Source organism: Acromyrmex echinatior, chromosome 2, assembly GCF_024713525.1.
Source record: "Acromyrmex echinatior isolate Ae372 chromosome 2, ASM2471352v2, whole genome shotgun sequence".
NCBI classification, from domain to species: domain Eukaryota; kingdom Metazoa; phylum Arthropoda; class Insecta; order Hymenoptera; family Formicidae; genus Acromyrmex; species Acromyrmex echinatior.
In genome coordinates this window covers 8,764,145-8,784,724 of record NC_141853.1, presented here as the reverse complement: position 1 = coordinate 8,784,724, position 20,580 = coordinate 8,764,145, and the positions used below count along the sequence as shown (strand labels likewise).

The 20,580-nt window shown below is 26.4% G+C and overlaps 3 protein-coding genes and 1 long non-coding RNA gene across 8 annotated transcripts in view; 3 read left to right on the top strand and 1 right to left on the bottom strand.

Annotated features, from left to right (window-relative positions):
• Nucleotides 1–20,580, bottom strand: part of LOC147910453 (uncharacterized) — a 132,944-nt gene that overhangs the window by 106,046 nt on the left and 6,318 nt on the right. The window contains exons 1-2 of one of the 2 annotated variants that reach the window (XR_015548308.1): nucleotides 5,117–6,127; nucleotides 3,459–3,566 (exon numbers count right to left, since the gene is read on the bottom strand). The exons of the other annotated variant lie outside the window; for it this stretch is intronic. This is a non-coding gene — a long non-coding RNA (uncharacterized LOC147910453). Of the gene's footprint in view, nucleotides 1–3,458; nucleotides 3,567–5,116; nucleotides 6,128–20,580 lie in introns of those variants that run through there. 2 annotated transcript variants of the gene reach the window in all.
• LOC105151703 (chymotrypsin-1-like) lies at nucleotides 1,837–5,109 on the top strand. Its single transcript, XM_011065547.2, has 4 exons — nucleotides 1,837–2,214; nucleotides 3,276–3,592; nucleotides 3,849–4,112; nucleotides 4,590–5,109. Exons 1-4 carry the CDS (start codon nucleotides 2,160–2,162, stop codon nucleotides 4,737–4,739), a joined length of 786 nt encoding a protein of 261 aa, XP_011063849.2. The 5' UTR covers nucleotides 1,837–2,159; the 3' UTR covers nucleotides 4,740–5,109.
• LOC105151702 (odorant receptor 4-like) lies at nucleotides 4,646–13,037 on the top strand. Of its 3 annotated transcripts, XM_087415709.1 has the most exons (9): nucleotides 4,646–4,721; nucleotides 6,087–6,258; nucleotides 7,810–8,079; nucleotides 9,092–9,183; nucleotides 9,382–9,563; nucleotides 9,774–9,873; nucleotides 12,161–12,280; nucleotides 12,425–12,580; nucleotides 12,843–13,037. In XM_087415709.1, the coding sequence occupies exons 2-9, from the start codon at nucleotides 6,126–6,128 to the stop codon at nucleotides 12,894–12,896; spliced, it is 1,107 nt and encodes a 368-aa protein (XP_087271835.1). In that variant the 5' UTR covers nucleotides 4,646–4,721; nucleotides 6,087–6,125; the 3' UTR covers nucleotides 12,897–13,037. The 3 variants fall into 3 exon arrangements, with proteins under 3 accessions (XP_087271835.1, XP_087271825.1, XP_011063847.2); XM_087415699.1 differs by having other exon boundaries at nucleotides 9,092–9,563; XM_011065545.2 differs by lacking the exons at nucleotides 4,646–4,721; nucleotides 6,087–6,258; nucleotides 7,810–8,079 and adding an exon at nucleotides 8,086–8,277 and having other exon boundaries at nucleotides 9,092–9,563.
• LOC105151740 (odorant receptor 4-like) lies at nucleotides 14,745–20,339 on the top strand. Of its 2 annotated transcripts, none has more exons than XM_087415723.1 (7): nucleotides 14,745–15,244; nucleotides 15,601–15,870; nucleotides 16,858–17,326; nucleotides 17,798–17,897; nucleotides 18,198–18,317; nucleotides 18,450–18,605; nucleotides 20,224–20,339. In XM_087415723.1, the coding sequence occupies exons 1-7, from the start codon at nucleotides 15,112–15,114 to the stop codon at nucleotides 20,245–20,247; spliced, it is 1,272 nt and encodes a 423-aa protein (XP_087271849.1). In that variant the 5' UTR covers nucleotides 14,745–15,111; the 3' UTR covers nucleotides 20,248–20,339. The 2 variants fall into 2 exon arrangements, with proteins under 2 accessions (XP_087271849.1, XP_087271845.1); XM_087415719.1 differs by lacking the exon at nucleotides 20,224–20,339 and adding an exon at nucleotides 19,208–19,391 and having other exon boundaries at nucleotides 14,748–15,244.

Genomic DNA, 20,580 nt, shown 5'->3' with positions numbered 1-20,580 from the left:
ATTTTTAAATATTACTAATAGCTTGAATTGAAACCAAAAATTCGATCGTCACGTAAAGAATGTAAAAAAGAATTAAATATAATTTACATTGCTAAAATTATGACATATAAATTATCGCACAGCTCTTTTACTCTCACTTGCTCTTATGAATATTCACTTATTATTTAAATTTTAAGAATCACATTAAGCATTCTATTTGTTGAAAAGTAAAATAACTGTAATTACATTATTACAATAGATAATCCAAGGTTGAAAAGTAACTAGATATTTTAATTAATATGTGCTTTCCAGCAAGTGATATTGCGTAACACAATATACTTTCCAATTCTACACAAGTCGACACAATCGTACACAGCTAAAATGTTAAGTTTGACTATGTCGTCTCTCTATGAATACCAACATGATCAACATTTTTACATTTGATACTTTGTGATAAAGATAAATTAAATATGATGTTGTAAAATGTAAATACAGAGCTATTTATAATAATATGAATCGTGAAAATTAATAGCCATCTCTTAGTGTAGAAAGAAATTATATCTACGAGCTTACCTACATATTATGTCATGACTACGACATTCTGCATTTTGCTTTACTGATAATAACAAAATGAATAAATTAAGTTATAATCGAATCACACACACACACACACACACACACACACACACACAGATGGACAGCCTATACAACTTACTAATGCAATCCGTTAAATTCACCGTGTAATTATCCACAAATAGCGAATAAGGTATATTGGATAATATCAAACATTAATGGGTGCATTCAGAACAACAATCACGTTCAGTGAGCTTTTTCATCTGATTAATATATTTTCTTAGATCCTAAAATATAGACCAATCAGATGAAAGAACTCACTAAGCGCTCAGTGAGTTGTTGTTTTAATTACATCCACTCAAAGCATCGAATAATTGATTTCCTTTCATGATAATTTTTTATAAATAATAGTGACAGTTTTGCACAATTCAGTATTTTATTTTCAAAAATCTTATATATTTACATATATATATATATATATATGTATAGTAATTATTAATAATTTTCTGATACTATTGTTTCATCGATGGCCTTGTAATATGTAATTAGAGCGCATACTTATATCAGTTATGATAATATAATTGCAGTTTACTCTTATTTCAACTGTAATGTGAATGCCCTTAAAACATTCTCATTAAGACAAAAGTATCAAAAACTTTTTTCAAAAGAAAACATATATGGATAATAAGTTATTTTTCAGCCAGCGAAAATTATTGAAACTAAATAATTTATTTTGTTTATAAATATGTTATTGTGTCTTAAACATTTCTAACATGTAGGTATTGACATTTTATTAGTAAGATTCATAGAATTGTACGTAGTTGAACTTCATTGGATGCTTCATTTGATGACATACATAAATCGATACAAAGTGTCATTCTATCTTTGTTACTCACTGAATACGATAAAGATAAAATACTTGTGCTAATTTGTGTTATTAAATAAAAAGCATCTATAAACCCTAGGCACAAAACGATGGAATAATAATAGCGATGGAAATAACATGATTTCAACCCAGCAGATACGACATATTCATTCTGATAGGTTGAAATTAGTTATTTCTATCGCTATTGCTATTCCCTCGTATTGTGCCTGGGGTTTAAAAGTTCTGATATGTTCATGCATCATGCAAAAAAAGTGATTCATATATATATAATATTACAATCAGACTGAATTTCATTATTGACCATCAATAAGTATTGTATAAGTATTTTTTTGTTTATATCTGCTTTACATATTTTCTTGTTTATTTAATCTTTTGTAAACTCAATTACTTATTATTGGCTATATTAATATTAATTTTTCTATATTAAATGGATGATTTTTCAACAAAGTTGTACTTTTATTTTAAAGTGAAGATCAAACTATCTACGACAGGACTTATTTCATCCATAAACATAATATGATATTTTATATTTTTACGATAATCTCATCATAACACGATAAAAACAAATAATTTCTATTAATATTATTGCCTCCTCCTCTTTCTCTCTCTCTTTCTCTCTCTCTCCCTCTTTCTCTTATTTTAATACAATAAAAATTGTACCAATACTTATTATTGTTCTTATCATAGTTTGCTAAGCACAGTGTGAAAGCAAATCAACGCAATGAAACAGCTAGCGTTAGCAATTTTACAATTAATTGCATTCTTAGCGGTCGTAGGTAAGTTAAATATTAAGAACTAGATAATTAAATTGTGTTTTTTATTGATTTCTTTATTTTATAAATGTGTCACATTATATTCTGATTTTTATATTGCATACATACATAAAAACTATGCTTATAAATTGCATAATTTTACTGTACATGCTTCATTCAGAAAGTCTTCTAGATTTTTTTAGTATAAACGACACAATATTTTTAATACCTTGATTAAAAATCACTATTATTGATTTATATAACATTATATGTTAATAGTTTTATAATTTAATACCTAAAATCATTAAGTATATCGATTTTCTCAACATTTTTAAAAAATTAAGAATAAATAATAAATAAATACAGATTCTTAGTAAAAAGAATTATTGCTATTGAGCCTTATTTCTTGTCACTAGTAGGCTGTAAAAATCACCTTAGCTACTTGCTTGAGTAGATAATTTTATTAAAACGAGAAAATCTCTTATATGCGTTATTCAGAATTTGTAATTTCGTAATACTGAAGATGACTTAATTTAAGATCGAAACGTTTATTTTTCCAATTGTTACATAATTAAAATATAAAAAAATTTTCGCTACGAATATCTTCCGTTGTAGTATATGCCGTTAAGAGATTTTCTCGTTTTAATATTTGACCATGTATTGACTTTTATTGATAATTTTATTAACTACACTACATTTATAGTGTATTAATTTATTTTATTATTTCTATAATATTATTTCATTATTCTTATTGGATTAATTAATTTTATATCTTATTAGCTTTTAAATTGTGTATAAAAACAGAGATAAATTTTATCATATATATTTTTCTTATGTCACAAAATATATGAAATAGAATCAATTTTAAAACATAAAGTTATAGAAAGAAATTTTCATGAAAAAAATGATAATGGAAATAATTCAGATTGATATAATGAAGTAATAATATTTTAATATGTCATAAAGTACCCGCAATTTTATATTTATAAATTAATATTATGTCGTATCTTAAAATAATTTTTTTTTAAATTATTAACACCTTTATTGGATAACATTTAAAAGTTATTTTTACTATATGTTTGCAGATAGTTATGGCGATGAAACGGCTAGATTAGTACGTGGAAAATCTACTTCTATAAAGGAAAATCCACATTGTGCCTCCATAAAAATGCATGGAGAATACAGGTGCGGCGGAAGCATAATCAGTAAACAACATATTCTAACTGCCGCGCATTGCGTATATGATTTATATTATGACAAGAACTTACTGAAATCTATGACTGTTGTTACTGGCACAACATACTTTAATAAAGGTGGAGTGACTCATAAAGTGAAAAAGGTGTATTTCCATGAACGTTATGATCCTCACAGTTTGGCTGTAAATGACATTGGTTTAATAAAGGTATAATTTTAAAATAAATTATATACATATATATATATATATATATTATATATATATATATATTCAATTATTACTGTATATATATATATATATATATTCATATGTATTATATAAGCTTGTGACATATGGTATGCACATTCAGTATATTTTCTGCCATATTAATTATAAAAAATAATGTACAGGTTATAAATGATGAAATCTTTAACACAAATGTACACTGCTACAGTTTGACCCATTAATATAAAATATGTTTTAGCTGCTTAAGACTATTAAGTTTGGTCCAACACAACAACGAATTATGCTCCCAAAAAACGATATTGCAGTTAATGAGAACATTATGATCGCTGCTTGGGGTCGAAAGGGCTTCCAAAAACCAGTACATAACAATTTGCAAAAATTGGACATGAAAGTCATGCTTCCAACTACATGTCAGGCTCGTTATAACAAATTCAATAGTACTATGCGAATTCACAAGAATGATTTTTGTACCTACATTAAGAACGGAATTGGACTGTGCAATGTATGTGATGTTATATTATATATGATAAAATGTTCAAATATTGCATAAATCATTTTATTGTATTATCGCACATCTTTTTATATCTTCTGTCTAAATATGCACACTACATTTTGTAGTTTTACTCAGTCATGACGATGCTTTAACATCACTTCTATTACAATATATATATTACAATATATTATATATATTACACTCCTATCATTCGTTCCAAGATAATATTTTAATTAATATTATAATATTATAATTAATTCATGTTTGCAAGTGTAATATTGAGTCTTAAAGTAGAACTCTTATATATTACATTTCTCTCTTTATTACCTTCACTGCTTATAGCAATAGCATAAATGTTATATTTTTGAAATTTTACGATTTTAAATGATGTTAATTTTAAGTTCAGTAGGTAACAAATAAAATATTATTAATTTCAATCTTATAAGGAACAAAAAGAGTACAATAATTTCCATCTTTTGGTTGCAGGGTGACAGCGGTAGTGGAGTTATCAGAAAGAGTGACAAAAAAATTGTTGGTTTAGTGTCTGGTGGAATACCATGCGCCAGGGGTTATCCTGATATATATATCAATGTTTGTCGCTACGTTAATTGGATCAAAGTAAAAATATTGCTATAATATTTTTTATATTCCTTTGTATTGTATATTCTTAATACTTAATCAATCATTGGGCAAATGTATACCACTAATAAACCTTTTCAAAAAAAGAAAAGATATGGAAAAATATGCAAATACATAAGAAAAATACGATAAGAATATTACATCCAAAAACCAAAAATTTAGTTAATTAAATAATTAATTTAATTAATTAATCAAATAACTAAAAGAATTATTAAAAATTCTGGGAATATTATAGCTAAGATAATATTTCTGATATTTATTAATTATATTATTGTATTTATTATTCAATTTGTAACAATAAACCAATTTGCGGTACATAATTATCAAATTTGTCCTTAATAATTGTTAGTAAACTTGAAAAGAGAGTATTTTACCTTTTAAGAAAAAAAAGAAGAAATATATTTGAAAAAATTGCAGTATAGTATGCTGGTATGCTATATAGTATGTATATATACATATAATATGTACATTTTATGTAATAATATGATTACGATCATTCCTAGTAATAATAAATAAATACGAATTGGCATTCTACCGATATGTAACACATGGCTATAGTTGTACTATACAGTCCAACCGTTTGGTATTTCAAGTTTTATTTTTAAAATTGACTGGCTTTAAGGAAACAAAGGGAAACGGAGACTATTTTTTAAGCTAAAGTTTAGAAATTTCAAACTTTAGCTTAAAAAAACTTTCAAGTTTCTTATATGGATAATGATAGTTTCAGTGAAGTGATCAATCAATAATTGCGACACAACAGGATCGGTTTTAAAAATTTCCAATACATAAATGAATAAAAGAAGACTCATATTCTTTTAGTTGATTCTGTATAAAGAATAAATTTTAAGATGAAATAGTTGAACGTATATTAAAATATATGTTCTTTAAATTTATTTTCTTTTTGTGAATTTCCATAATTCAATTATATTTTTTGATAAATACATTGTTTCATTCCTTACTACAAAAATGTGCATATAAATGTATTATAATTATATATATATATATATACATTAAACATATATGTGTAAATTTTTCAACCATTCAGAGCGCATATTACGGAATTATTCGAAATGGAAATGTTCGAAATAAATTTCGATCGGAATTGTCAATTACATGTATATATTCCTTAGATTTCTATTGTATTTTCTGGGGAAAAATGGAATAATTCCGATCGGAATTTACTTCCATAATACATGCCCGGTTATATATACTGAAACATTTTTAAAAACACGTGCAACCCTGCATCAATATCACTTTTTTATTCTCTATCAAGCCACTAAACAGTTTTCCATCAGTAGAGTGAGAAGAAACGGCTAAACACCCATCATAATATTCTCGTTACAGGTTGCATTATTAATACGCAATGTATACACTTGCTGTAGGATGGCATTAAACTTAGAAAGTCTCGTCATACATAACCATCTACCGCTCCAACCGATAATGAAACGAAAAAAAGAGAAGCTTAGTTTCTTCGCAGACACCAGGATGGATGTTTCAAAATATTCAGCGTATATAGGTGTGCATTCTTTTCTTCGATTAATTTAGATAAATACGTTAAACAGAAAGATAGTAATGTTTATCAAGCGCATAATATTCACGAATAAACATTTCGAATTATTTTCTACAAAATAGTCTCTTATAAAAATACTAGCTAAAATAATGGGATAATAATATTTATTTAAAAAAAAAACTCTATATAGAAAAAAGGTCCCTATTATGAGATATCGAGTTCATTTTAGATAAATGCTAGAAATCTAAGAGCAGAATTTAAAAAAACAATAGATCATTTTAAAGAGAATTTAATAAGTTTTAAGATAATATTATATAAAATTTAATTCCATTTTTCAAATTCCATTTTTTTTTTAAATTAAAGGAATGTGAAAAGTGAGCAAATCATAAAGTAAAAAAATTGTGCTTCTAATATGAGATATCCTGAGAAATTGATAGTAAAAACAAGTATATCAGTATTGCAATTAAAAAACTTTATTTCATGTTTCTAAAATGCAAACAAACACAGCCAGCGTGCGTGAAAAATTAGCATGCAATAGATTATAACCCAGAATTCGTCTTCAGGTAGTTGGAATCAAGCATCGCAGAAATAGGCACTCGACGTTCATTCCGACTGTCCTTTTTATTATTGTACAATTTATTCTTCAGCAACGATTTTCACTACATAGGAGAGCATGGGTTACTTTATATTAGAAATATGGGTATCTCATATTATGTCATACAATCTTATGGTTTTGCGATCATCAAATCTAACTTCTGTAATTAAACAATTCAACATATCCCATATTTTTCTATTAGTACGACCTTGCTCTATCACTATATGAAGAATTTATTGCCAAATATTTATTTTATTAAAAGATAAACAAGATTGAAAGGTTCATCTCATTGAAACTTGAAGATATTCAAATTCTAAAATCTTTTTTTACAATGACTATAGACATGATCTATTAGTGAATTTTTTACTAAATAGTTTTCAATCCAAAAGCAATAAATTCATAGTGAAACCAATAGATAGCGTTCATTAATTTAATAGAAACGCTGTTATCTCATGTTAGACGTCTATCTCGTAATAGAGAGTTTTCCTCTATATATATATATATAAAATTATTGATGCAAATAAAAATTGTAATCATTAAGAAGATTTGTATCACTCAACTATTTTCTTACTTTTACATTCTTCTATTACATATTTATATAAACATATATACATACATATACACGCATACAATACATAATACAATATATCACTTTTTTATAATATAAAAATATTTGCTCTTTGATATTTTTTTAATCTAACTAATAATAAACTTAATCGGAAATTTAATATTTACAATTATAAATATGTGTCACAAGAATAAATAGATATCTTTATTTTTTTACAAAAAAAAATAAAAAGAATGTGATGTTTACTAGAAACAAGAGAAAAAATAAGGAGAAAAAGAGAGAATATACATAAAAAAGAGGAAAGAAAATACATAATAATTACATAAAATTCATGGGCAACAGAGAAATTTGATTTTATTAAAATTTTACTCGCATTTACCTCTCTATAAAATAGATTATGAATGGGCTATTGGATTAAATCGGACTAACTTGGCATTGTTGGGCGTTTGGCCAAAAAACAACGAAACTAAACAGAAAAAATTAATTTCAAACATTTGTACAATTCTTATGTTAAACACTGCAATCTGTGGCTGCTACATTCCAAGTATACATTCTTTGTTTAAAGTTTGGGGTGATATAATGTCTATGATTGATAATCTACAATATACTTTACCGATGTCGGTAGCAATAATAAAATTATCTATTATGTGGCTGAAAAAGAAAGGTAATACATAGACGAGACAGAAGCTAGTTGTTACAATTAATCTTTTTAGCCAAAGAAGACAACACATTTTTATAAATTTTATAATACTTACGATATTCCACTAACAATTAGTGGCAGCCATAATTAACTGTAGAAGATGCTACATGTATGCTACATGAAGATGCTAACTGTATATTTATGTGATTATATTATGTGAAGGTAAATATTTGATTTATGTGAATTGTTTCTTTATTGGATACATAAGACATATATTATATTATCATACTTTTGTATTTATTTTATTATTTTATATACGTTTAGTTATAATAACACATTTTATTTGATTCAAAAGGTACATATATTAGTTTTTTATCTATATTTTCTCGAATAAAAAATGGCGAGCTAGGATTAGTTCTTACATTTTGATCAAGACAAGTTATAATAATGTAATATTTTATTAATAACTTACCTCGTACTTAAAATTGATAAATTAATAATTTAAGCTCTTTTTTTCTTATAGTTAATATTGCTATATATTTAATAATTAATTCAAAAAAAATCTGAATTACATATTTTTATCTGAAAATATTTTTTTACATTTAATTTTATATCCTAAAATAAACATTTATTATAAAATATTTTGTATTTAATTTTTTATTAATATAATCTTGAATTTGTTCTTTACAGTTTACTTATCAATGAAAAATTTCAACTTTCAATATTTAAAAACATTTATATAAATTAGAAAAAATTGTTTATTATCTACATAGACTAGTTAACTCTAGTTAAAAATATATTTCAATCAATGCATAAGTATTCATTAAAATAATTTAAATGTATGCATGAGTTAAAAAAATTCTAGTAAAAGATTGTAACAACTAGCTCGGATCTCCTTTATATACATATTTCTGTAAATTATACATTCGTAAAAAAAACAATTTCTTTTCAATATATCTTGCTATCTTAATTCAAAAAAGTAATATCCTATTCTAAACTTTATTATAACATATGTAACTGTTTTTGTTAATTACAGATGTTCTACCCCTTTTAAACATGATTAAAGATGATTGGTTAAAACCAAAAATGATAAAAGAGAAAGATGTTATGGTAAAACGAGCGCGAATGGCACGTATATTTACGATATTCGGATATTTCATGATGTTGGCATCTTTTAATTTGTGTGTAGTTCTTCCTGTTTTCGGTATTTCAATAAGATACTTGACAAATAAAACAGATCCAGACAGCAAATTATTGCCACTGCAAACGTATTATATATATGATCGAGATAAAAGCCCATTTTACGAAATAACTTATATCATGCAGGGTCTCGGCTTGTTGGCGATAGCTATTATGTATACTGGTGTAGATAGTTTTTTAAGTTTATTAGTTTTTCACGTATGTGGTCAGTTGGAAAATCTCAAAATACGTATCATCCACCTGGACAAGTTCCAAAATTTCGAAAATGCTTTATCACAAAGCGTACAGGATCATATACGTCTTATCAGGTTACGCATATTACTATTAATTTTTAATAATTTTTTAACAAATATAAAAAATAAAGCACATTTTTCACTAACATATTTACTTATTCTAAATGATAACATAAAATGAAAAGATACTTTAAATATTATGATATAAACAAATAACACCATAATTAAAAAATTAATTTGTAAATATGACTTTTTTAATAACTTTCTCTTTTTAATAATTTTCAGATTTATTAATATCATTGACGAAATATTTACATTAATGCTACTTGGTACGCTGTTTTACCTTAGCATATTATTTGCACTTCATGGTTTTTTATTGTGTACTGTAAGTAACCTTTCTTAATTAACCTATCAATAATATGATGTTTTATAAATGTCATCTTTATTAGAATATTTTCTAAAAATTTAACAAATTAAACATATACACTCTACATAGGCGTAAACAAATACACATGCTTGTTTGACTGTTCCATACATTCCGAGAAATGTTGTAAAAAATTCTTTTCATATTTCTAAATTTTTAAAGGAGAGATCTCATTTGCTTATAAATTGATTGCCTATAGTATCGTTTACCTACATCACTTTTGTCAACAGTTTATTTGCGCACAAAAATTATTGCCTACAGCTCGACTGTCTACAAGCATTATCTTTTGCGCACAAATAGCAGAGACGAAATCACATTTACCTGCATATATTATTGTCTCTAAGATTGCCTACATATATTACTGCTTACAGCCCGATTGTCTACATGCACTTTTGCACATAAATAAAAATTTTAGAAACAGAGTTGCTAAAGCAGAGTATTTGTTTTAAAACAAAGAATTTGTTTTTAAAGCAGAAAATAGTACATGTATCGAAAATAATAAGAGATAGTCAAGCAATAATACAGGCAATAATACATTTAGCCATGTAGGCAAATGTAACTTCGTTTCTAAAATTTGTATTCATGTGCAAAAATGCATGTAGGCAATCAAGCTGTACAATAATTTTTGTGCGCAAACAAACTAAGCTTGTCGGCAAATGTGATATATGATAGGCAAAAAGAGTCACCACATTTTTAAGTGCTGTATTAATGCATTTTACATAATATAAATAATTAAAGTTGTATAATATAAATAAAGAATAACCATATACGTATCAAATCTGTTACATATATTAGGTGTTGGAATTAATTCGTAGCGTTTTACAAGAGATGGCACAAGCAGTACACTATTTCGTTGTTACCTATAGTTCTGTATACATTGTAAACATCTATCATAGGACGTCATTTGCCGTACATAACCTTTCTTGAAATCATAAATAACAATACTGTATAATTCATTGAATATGTCAAAATTTGTGCCAGATAAAGTGTTTTTGCGGGGAGTTTTGCTTCATTACTTTAATATGAACAAAAGTGCAGCTGAAGCTCATCGTATTTTAGTGGATGTGTATAGTGAACATGCTCTGGCTGAGCAAACGTGTAGGAAGTGGTTTGCACATTTTAAAGCTGGTGATTTCGACTTGGATGACAAGGAGCGACCTGGTCAGCCGAAAAAATTTGAAGATAACGATTTGCAGGCACTGCTCAATGAAAACTCATGTCAAACACTTAAAGAATTATCTACGTCATTGGAAGTTGACTTCTCAACAATAGGAAAACGTCTTAAAAGTTTGGGCATGATCCAGAAGGAAGGACATTGGGTCCCATATGAATTGAAACCAAGGGATATTGAGAGACGTTTTCTCACGTGCGAACTGCTGCTTCAACGGCAGAAAAGAAAAGGTTTTTTGCATCGGATTGTTACCGGTGACGAAAAGTGGATCCATTATGACAATCCAAAGCGCAGAAAGTCATGGGTTAAGCCCGGCGAACCATCAACATCAGTGGCAAAGCCCAATATCCATGGCTCAAAGCTCCTGCTCTGTATTTGGTGGGATCAGAAGGGTGTCATATACTACGAACTGCTAAAACCGCATGAAACCGTTACTGGAGATCTCTACCGACGGCAACTGATGCGCTTGAGCCGTGCATTGAAGCAAAAACGGTCGGAATACTTCGAAAGACACGATAAAGTCATCTTGCTGCACGACAATGCTCGCCCACACGTTGCAAAACCGGTAAAAACATACCTGGAAACACTTAAATGGGAAGTGCTACCGCACCCGCCGTATTCTCCTGATATTGCACCTAGCGACTACCACTTGTTTCGATCATTAGCTCATAGCTTGTGCGAGCAGAAGTTCACATCTTACGAAGATTGTACAAAATGGTTCGATTCCTGGATTTCATCTAAAGATGAACAGTTCTTCCGACGCGGTATTCATTCACTGCCCGAAAGATGGTCAAAAGTAGTAGAAAGTGATGGGAAGTACTTTCATTAATGTATTTTTTAATGCTCATGTGAAATAAATAACATTCTTTCATTAAAAAAACGCTACGAATTAATTCCAACACCTAATAATAATGTAATATAAACAACAAAAACATATTATCAATTATAGTTAATGTAATTAACATTATATTAAACATTTTAAATTATTTATTTAACACCAATTACTAAATATTCAAAAATTAAATACTTAATTCTATTAAATAGAATTGAATAGAATTAATCCATTCGTTTGTTTAGATGGTGACTCAGGGTCGCGATTTGTCGGTACCACGTTTAACTTTCATTATGACGGTATTTGTCAATACGTTCGGACACACATGTCTCTATTGTGCTGTAGGAGAAATTTTGGTTTCACAAGTATGTTATCTTCTCGATTAACTTATTACGAACAGAATATAAATTATACAATATACTAATTAAAATACAAACTTGTCCAATTTAACACGCACATGATCTATATAATAACATATAAATTTATTGCGTATGGTTATGTATGTCAAGTGCGAAGGAGTTTATCAAGCTGCATATAAATACAAGTGGTATAACTTGGAGCCAAAGAAAGCAAAGAACTTAATGATGATAATGATTCGAGCCAACAAATCGTTGTACCTTACCGCAGGAAAACTATTCCCTATGACGATGTCTACTTTTTGTAACGTAAGCTAGCTAATAGAAATTGTTCACATCACCTTACTCTTACCTTTACCAATTCTTAATATAAATCACATAAAAAATAAAATAAAAACAATTTTTATGTATATAACATTTTTTTATTTCATTTGTTATGTGATTTATACGCATATATACAATATGTAACATATCTGTAAGAGTTTATTCTTATCATCTCGTCATTAATTAAGTTATTTTTACACGTCAACATACATTTTTTATAAATATTATAAATATTATAAAATTTTAGTTATTAAAAACATCGGGCGGTTATGTATCAGTTTTGTTGGCACATCGAGAATAAAAGTAAAAATCTACGAAAGTCAGTAAAATTGATAAAAATCTGATTTTAAAACTCATGCCGGGAAGTAACAATTAATGTGTTTATGTAATCACACATGTAATTTGAATTTAAATATAATAAAGTTTACTTCGTTTATAAGAATGCATGCTTATTTATAATACATACTTGTGAAATACATTATGTATTATTAGGTGTTGGAATTAATTCGTAGCGTTTTTAATGAAAGAATGTTATTTATTTCACATGAGCATTAAAAAATACATTAATGAAAGTACTTCCCATCACTTGTAAAACGCTACGAATTAATTCCAACACCTAATACAATAACGTTATTACAGTATCTTGATTTAAATATCCATTTCTCTTGGGAATGTCTTGTTTGGACGTTCTTTATAGAACATCCCTTGGAGAGAATTGTATATTGTGTTCGTCATTTTGAAAAACTTTTCGTTCTTTGAAATTTATTGAACAAGAATATTTCAAAATAGTTAATATTTTGATAAAAGACGAACTATTTTATATAAATTATTCTAAAATAATAAAAAAGTTTCCAAATTATTTCAGTTTAATTAAATTTATTTAAGTACAAATAATAAAAAATTAAGAATATGACGTTATTGAATTCCAACTTTGCGTTTTTTCGTCAATTACCCCGGTTGATTCTATAAAATTAGCAAAAATTCTTTCTTGCATAAGTAATATGTCATAAACATGTAAATAATTTATATTGATTGTAATGTAATAACGCTTTAATAAATTACATACGATTTTTGTAATTTTATATTAAATTAATCAGTATTGGTTTAGAGATGGGAAATAAATAACGCTGTTACTTTTGTCGTTACCTTTTATAACGATTTAATAATGATGTTGCAATTTTTTAATGATGGTAACAGTAACTAACTGAAAGTAAAAGTTAAGAAAAAATCATTTTTCAAAAGTATCGTGTCACAATCATACGTTATTTATTGTAAAAAAATAACTCATTACTTGTAACAATTTAAAATAACAAGTAAAAATAACAAATCGACGTACTACAAATGAGTTACTTTTTTCAAGAAATTATGCTTAATAGCGATTGGTTACTTCTCCACTAAAAATGACTTCTCCAATTTTACTTAGTTTTTAGATATATTTAGATAGTTGTCATTATCATTATAAAAAAACTGCAACTCATTGCCAAATCATTATTGTAAAAAGTAACAATAAACGATTCTTATCCTTGATTGTATCATTCACTCAACTATATTAGAACACATTATTAACATTATTAAAATATTTAAAAAAATTGCAGTATCGTATGCTATATAATATGTATATATACATATAATATGTAATAATATAATTACGATCACTCCTAATAATAAATACGAACTGACATTCAGTTTGATATGTAACACATGGCTATAGTCGTACTATACAGTAAAAACGTTTGGTATTTCAAATTGACTGACTTTATTAAAACAAAAGGAAACAGAGACTGTTTTTTAAGTAAAGTTTAGAAATTTCAAACTTTGGCTTTCAAGTTTCATATATGAATAATGATAGTTTCAGTGAAGTGATCAATCAATAATTGCAGCACAACAGGATCGGCTTTAAAAGTTACCAACACATAATAAATAAATGAAAAAAGACTCATATTCTCTTAGTTGATTCTGTATAAAGAACAAATAAATTTTAAGCAGATAAAATAATTGAACGTATATTAAAATATATGTTCTTTAAACTTATTTTCTTTTTGTAACTGTATTTTCATAATTTAATTGTTTTTTTCGATAAATATATTGTTTTATTCCTTACTACAAAAATGTGCATATAAATGTATTAATTACATTTGAACATATGTGTATGTGTAAATTTTTCAATTCGTTTAGACCACGTATTACAAAATTATTCGGAATGGGAATGTTCGGAATAAATTCCGATCGGAATTGTCAATTACATATATAATATTCCTTAGAGATTTCTATTGTATTTTCTGGAGAAAAATGGAATAATTTCGGAATTTACTTCCATAATACATGCCCAGTTATATACTGAAACATTTTTAAAAACATATGCGACCCTGCATCAATATCACTTTTTTATTCGCTATCAAGCCACTAAACAGTTTTTCATCTGTAGAGTGAATCGAACGGCTATAAACATCACCCACCATAATATTCTCGTTACAAATGTTGCATTATTAATACGTAGAGTACATACTAGCTGTAGGATGGCGTTAAACTTAGGAACTCTCATCATACATAACGATCTACCGCTTCAACCGATAATGAAACGAGAAAAAGAGAAGCTTAGTTTCCTTACAGACACCAGGATGGATGTTTCAAAGTATTCAGCGTATATAGGTGTGCATCCTTTTCTTCGATTAATTTAGATAGATACATTAAACAGAAAAATAGCAATGTTCATGAAATGCATAATATTCATGAATAAATGTTTCGAAATATTTTCTACAAAATACTGTATGTACAAAGTATTGTTACAAAAATATTAGCTAAAATATGGGATAATTATACTTATTTAAAAAGGAACCCATATATATATATATATATATATGGGTTCTTTTATATGTAAAATTACATGAAAATAAATACATGAAAAAAGGAAAAGAAAATACATAACAAATACATAATATTCATGGACAACAAAGAAATTTAATTTTATTAAAATTTTTACTCGTATTTTTCTTTCTATAAAATAGATTATGAATGGGCTATTGGATTAAATCGGACTGGCTTGGCACTGTTAGGCATTTGGCCAAAAAACAACGAAACTAAACAGAAAAAATTAATATCAAACATTTGTACAATTCTTATATTAAACACTGCAATTTGTGGCTGCTACATTCCGAGTATACATTCTTTGTTCAAAGTTTGGGGTGATATAATGTCTATAATTGATAATCTACAATATACTTTACCGATGTCGGTAGCAATAATAAAATTATCCATTATGTGGCTGAGAAAGAAAGGTAATACGTAGACGAAATAGAAGCTAGTTGTTACAATTATTTCTTTTAACCAAAGAAGACAACACATTTTCATAAATAATATAATATTTATGATATTTTACTAACAATTAGTGACAGCCATAATTGAACTGTAAAAGATGCTACGTATATTTATATGATTATATTATATTATGTGGAGATAAATATTATGTGAATTGTTTGTTTATTAGATATGTAAGCGAGAGGTATGTTAGCATTCTTTTGTATAGTTATTTTATTATTTTATATACATTTATAGTTATAATAACACATTTTATTTCACTCGAAATGTATATACATATATTATCTCGAATAAAAAATGGCGAGTTATTACACTTTAATCGATGCAGGTTGTAGCATTGTAATAACACTAATAACTTACCTCGTACTTAGAATTGATAAACTAATAATTTAAGCGCTTTCTTCCTTATAATTGATTGCTATATATTTAATAATTAATTCAAAAAAACATCTGAAGTAACATATTTTTTTACATTTAATTTTGTATCCTAAAATAAACATTTAGTATAAAGTATTTTGTGTTTGATTTTTTATCTAGAATGATTATTTATAGAATTTGATTATTAATCTAGAATTTATTCTTTTCAGTTTATCTGCTGACAAAAAATTTTAATTTTCAGCATTTAAAAACATTGATATTCAGAAAAAATTGATTATCTACTTAGTTTAGTTAACTCCAATTAAACTAGTTGAATATATATTTCAATCAATGTATAAGTATTCTTTAATTTAAAATTTAAATATACACATGAGTTAAAAAATTCTAGTAAAAGATTGTAACAACTAGCTCCGTTCTCCTTTATACATACTTATACATATATTTCTGTAAATACATTAGTAAAAAAGAAACAGTTTCTTTTCAATATCTTGCTATTTTAATTCAAAAAAATAATATCCTATTCTAAGCTTAATTATAACATATGTAACTGTTATCTTTGTTGATTATAGATGTTCTACCCCTTTTAAACATGATTAAAGATGATTGGTTAAAACCAAAAATGATAAAAGAGAGAGATGTTATGATAAAACGAGCGCGAATAGCACGTATATTTACGATATTCGGATATTTCGTGATGTTGGTATCTCTTAATTTGTGTGTAGTTCTTCCTGTCTTCGGTATTTCAATGAGATATTTAACAAATAAAACGGATCCAGGAAAATTAGTGCCGCTACAAACATATTATATATACGATCGAGATAAAAGTCCATTTTACGAAATAACTTATATCATGCAGTGTCTCGGCTTATCGGCGGCAGCTATTATGTACACTAGTGTAGATAGTTTTTTAAGTTTATTAGTTTTTCACATATGTGGTCAGTTGGAAAATCTCAAAATACGTATCATCCATCTAGATAAGTTCCAAAATTTCGATAATGCTTTATCACATAGCATACAGGATCATATACGTCTCATCAGGTTATGCATATTATAGATTTTTAATAATTTTTTTAGTGGATATAAAAAAATAATGCACATTTTCCACTAACACATTTACTTAAATTATTCTAAAGAATAACATAAAATGAAAAGATTCTTTAAATATTACATTGAGAAAAATGGTCTGGTTGGATTAAATAGTAATTCTGGTAGAAAATTCACGAATCAGAATTTTCTAAATTCTTAAATATGCTAGAATTCTAGTTAAGCTAGAACTCTGAATGATATAATTATTCTAATAAAAATGAGAATTCTTTTAAATTTTACTAGAAATATTGTATTAATCAGAATTCTGATTATCTCAACTAGAATTCTAATAGATTTAACCAGAACATTCTGATTCGTTCATTTTCAACCGGAATTTTTTTCAATGTGTATAATATAAATAAATAATGAAAAAATTAATTTATAAATATGACTATTTTAATAACTTTCTCTTTTAACTCTCAGATTTATTACCATCGTTGACGAAATATTTACATTAATGCTACTTGGTACGCTGTTTTACTTTGGCATATTATTTGCATTTTACGGTTTTTTATTGGGTACTGTAAGTAACCTTCCTTAATTATTTTTGCAATAATGTAATGTTTTATAAATGTCATCTTTATTAGAATATTTTCTAACAATTTAATAAGTTAAACATATATAAGTACGTATAATATCTGTTATATAATAATGTAATATAAATAATAAAAACATATTATAAATTATAATTAATGTAATAAACTTTATATTAAACATTTCAACTTATTTATTTAACACTAATTACTATTCTCAAACATTCAAAAATTAAATACTTAATTTTATTAAATAAAATTAAATAAAATTAATCCATTCGTTTGTTTAGATGGTGACTCAGGGTCGCGATTTGTCGGTACCACGTTTAACTTTCATTATGACGGTATTTGTCAATACGTTCGGACACACATGTCTCTATTGCGCGGTAGGAGAAATTTTGGTTGCACAAGTATGTTATCTTTTTGATTAACTTATTACGAACAAAATATAAATTATGCAATATATTAATTAAAATACTTGTCTGATTTTACACACAATCTATATAACATATAATTTATTGCGTATGGCTATGTATGTCAAGTGCGAAGGAGTTTATGAAGCTGCATGCAAGTACAAGTGGTATAACTTGAAGCCAAAGGAAGCAAAGAACTTAATGATGATAATGATTCGAGCCAACAAATCAATGTATCTTACCGCAGGAAAGCTGTTCCCTATGACGATGTCTACATTTTGTAACGTAAGTTGGCTATAATAGAAATTGTTCGTATTTACCTTTATTCTTACCTTTACCGGTTCTTAACATAAAAAATAAAATAAAAACAACTTTTGTGTATATAACATTTTTTTTACTTTATTTGTTATGTCATTTATACATATATGTACAAAATATAAAATATCTGTAAAATTTTATTCTTATTATCTCATCATTAAGTAGGTTATTTTTACACATCAACATACATTTTTTATAAATATTATATTTTCAAATAAAGTAAAGAACGCCAAACGGTCAAAGTTAGATGTTACGAATATATTTAATCAATTTTTTGTTCCAATAACCCACCCTCTAAATAAAACCCCTAAAAAACGGAAAGAAACTTATTGCGAAAAATATTACCTCAGCCGGGGTTCGAACCTGGGACCTATTTAAAGAGGATTATTAAAATGTTTCATAATGATTGTGTTGAAAATCCGATAATTATCGGCGCGCAATCATATTTGAAACAAAAAATTGATTAAATATATTCATAACATCTAACTTTCGTTAGATCGTTCGGCGTTTTTTATTTTATTCAATTTATTCATACATGATCGTTCTTCTTATAATGATTATATTTTTAGTTGTTAAAGACATCGGGTGGTTATATATCGGTTTTACTAGCACATCAAGAATAAAAATAAAAATCTGCAAAAGTCGGATAAAAATCTAATTTTATAAAATTTATAACAGGAAGTAACAATCAATGGATTTATGTAATCACAATTTGAATTTAAATATAATAAAATTTACTTCGTTTAATAAAAATGCATACTTATTTATATACTTGTCAAATACATTACAATTACAATATTATTACATTATCTTAATTTGAACATGCATTTCTCTTAGAAACATCTCCTTGGATGTTCTTCATAGGACATCTCTTGGAAAGAATTGTATTTTGTGTAGATAATTTCGAAAATTTTATTGTATTTTTGCATCAACATTTTGAAAAACATTCTTTGAAATTTATTGAATAGAATATTTCAAAATAGTTAATATTTTGACAAAATACGAACTATTTTATAAATTTTATAAATTGCTCTAAAATAATAAAAAAGTTTCCAAATTATTTCAGTTTAATTAAATTTATATTAAATTGGACACATAAATCTCTCACGTAAATTATATATTTAAGATTAAATTATTCATATTCTAATGTAATAAAATCTCGTCAAAATACAATCAATAACCTATCATTCTCGAAATGTTATTATTAGATTTATAACTCAAATCATTTTTATAAAAATATATAACATTTTATTGATTTAATATTACAAATTTTGCTCACAATACACGTTTGCTCATGAATTAAATAAGGTAAACATTATCTAAATATCATTCTTAATTTGACGACAGATAATTTGTGTGATAATCTTGTTAGGATAAAAGTGGAATATGTTAATGTTATTCACAATTAGCTAGGTACATATTTCAATATGTATATACCAAATGAAATATGAACGCCATATTAAGCGCGCGAATTTCATTCAACGCATTCTAATTTACACGCTAACAATGAACAAATCATTTGCTATATTGGATTTTTATAATATGGCTTAAGGGTGATTGGCTGTCAGCTCTCCATTACTTTTAGGCTACTATGCATCCACGAGAATAACGACTTACGTCTTTCTATCATGACTATTACACTGTACTTTTCGAAGTTTGCCACATACAAAAGATCTATGCAATAAAGCTGTAGCGTGTATTCTGATCGCATTGGCGGTCGTATAAGGTAAGTTAAATTTCAGATACCTAATAACGTTTTTTCTTTTCACAATTTCACAAGTTTTATATATAATATAATTAAAACATATTTTTTATTAATTTGTTTATTTTATAATAGCGTTACATATTATATTTTATTTTTTTATATTGCATATATAAAAATAATGCATATAAATTATTTAATTGTGTATTGTATAAAGTGTTTAACCTCGTCAATCATTAT

What these genes read in the sequence shown, in the direction of transcription:
- LOC105151703 (XM_011065547.2), top strand. Translation starts at nt 2,160, where the DNA reads ATGAAACAGCTAGCGTTAGCAATTTTACAATTAATTGCATTCTTAGCG. An exon ending in TGCATTCTTAGCGGTCGTAG is followed by an intron (nt 2,215 to 3,275) that starts GTAAGTTAAATA and finishes ATATGTTTGCAG; the next exon opens with ATAGTTATGGCGATGAAACG. An exon ending in ACGGAATTGGACTGTGCAAT is followed by an intron (nt 4,113 to 4,589) that starts GTATGTGATGTT and finishes TTTTGGTTGCAG; the next exon opens with GGTGACAGCGGTAGTGGAGT.
- LOC105151740 (XM_087415719.1), top strand. Translation starts at nt 15,112, where the DNA reads ATGGCGTTAAACTTAGGAACTCTCATCATACATAACGATCTACCGCTT. An exon ending in ACGGTTTTTTATTGGGTACT is followed by an intron (nt 17,898 to 18,197) that starts GTAAGTAACCTT and finishes TCGTTTGTTTAG; the next exon opens with ATGGTGACTCAGGGTCGCGA. An exon ending in GAGAAATTTTGGTTGCACAA is followed by an intron (nt 18,318 to 18,449) that starts GTATGTTATCTT and finishes ATGTATGTCAAG; the next exon opens with TGCGAAGGAGTTTATGAAGC.
- LOC105151702 (XM_087415699.1), top strand. Translation starts at nt 6,126, where the DNA reads ATGGCATTAAACTTAGAAAGTCTCGTCATACATAACCATCTACCGCTC. An exon ending in TATGTGGCTGAAAAAGAAAG is followed by an intron (nt 8,080 to 9,091) that starts GTAATACATAGA and finishes TGTTAATTACAG; the next exon opens with ATGTTCTACCCCTTTTAAAC. An exon ending in CGATGTCTACTTTTTGTAAC is followed by an intron (nt 12,581 to 12,842) that starts GTAAGCTAGCTA and finishes ATAAAATTTTAG; the next exon opens with TTATTAAAAACATCGGGCGG.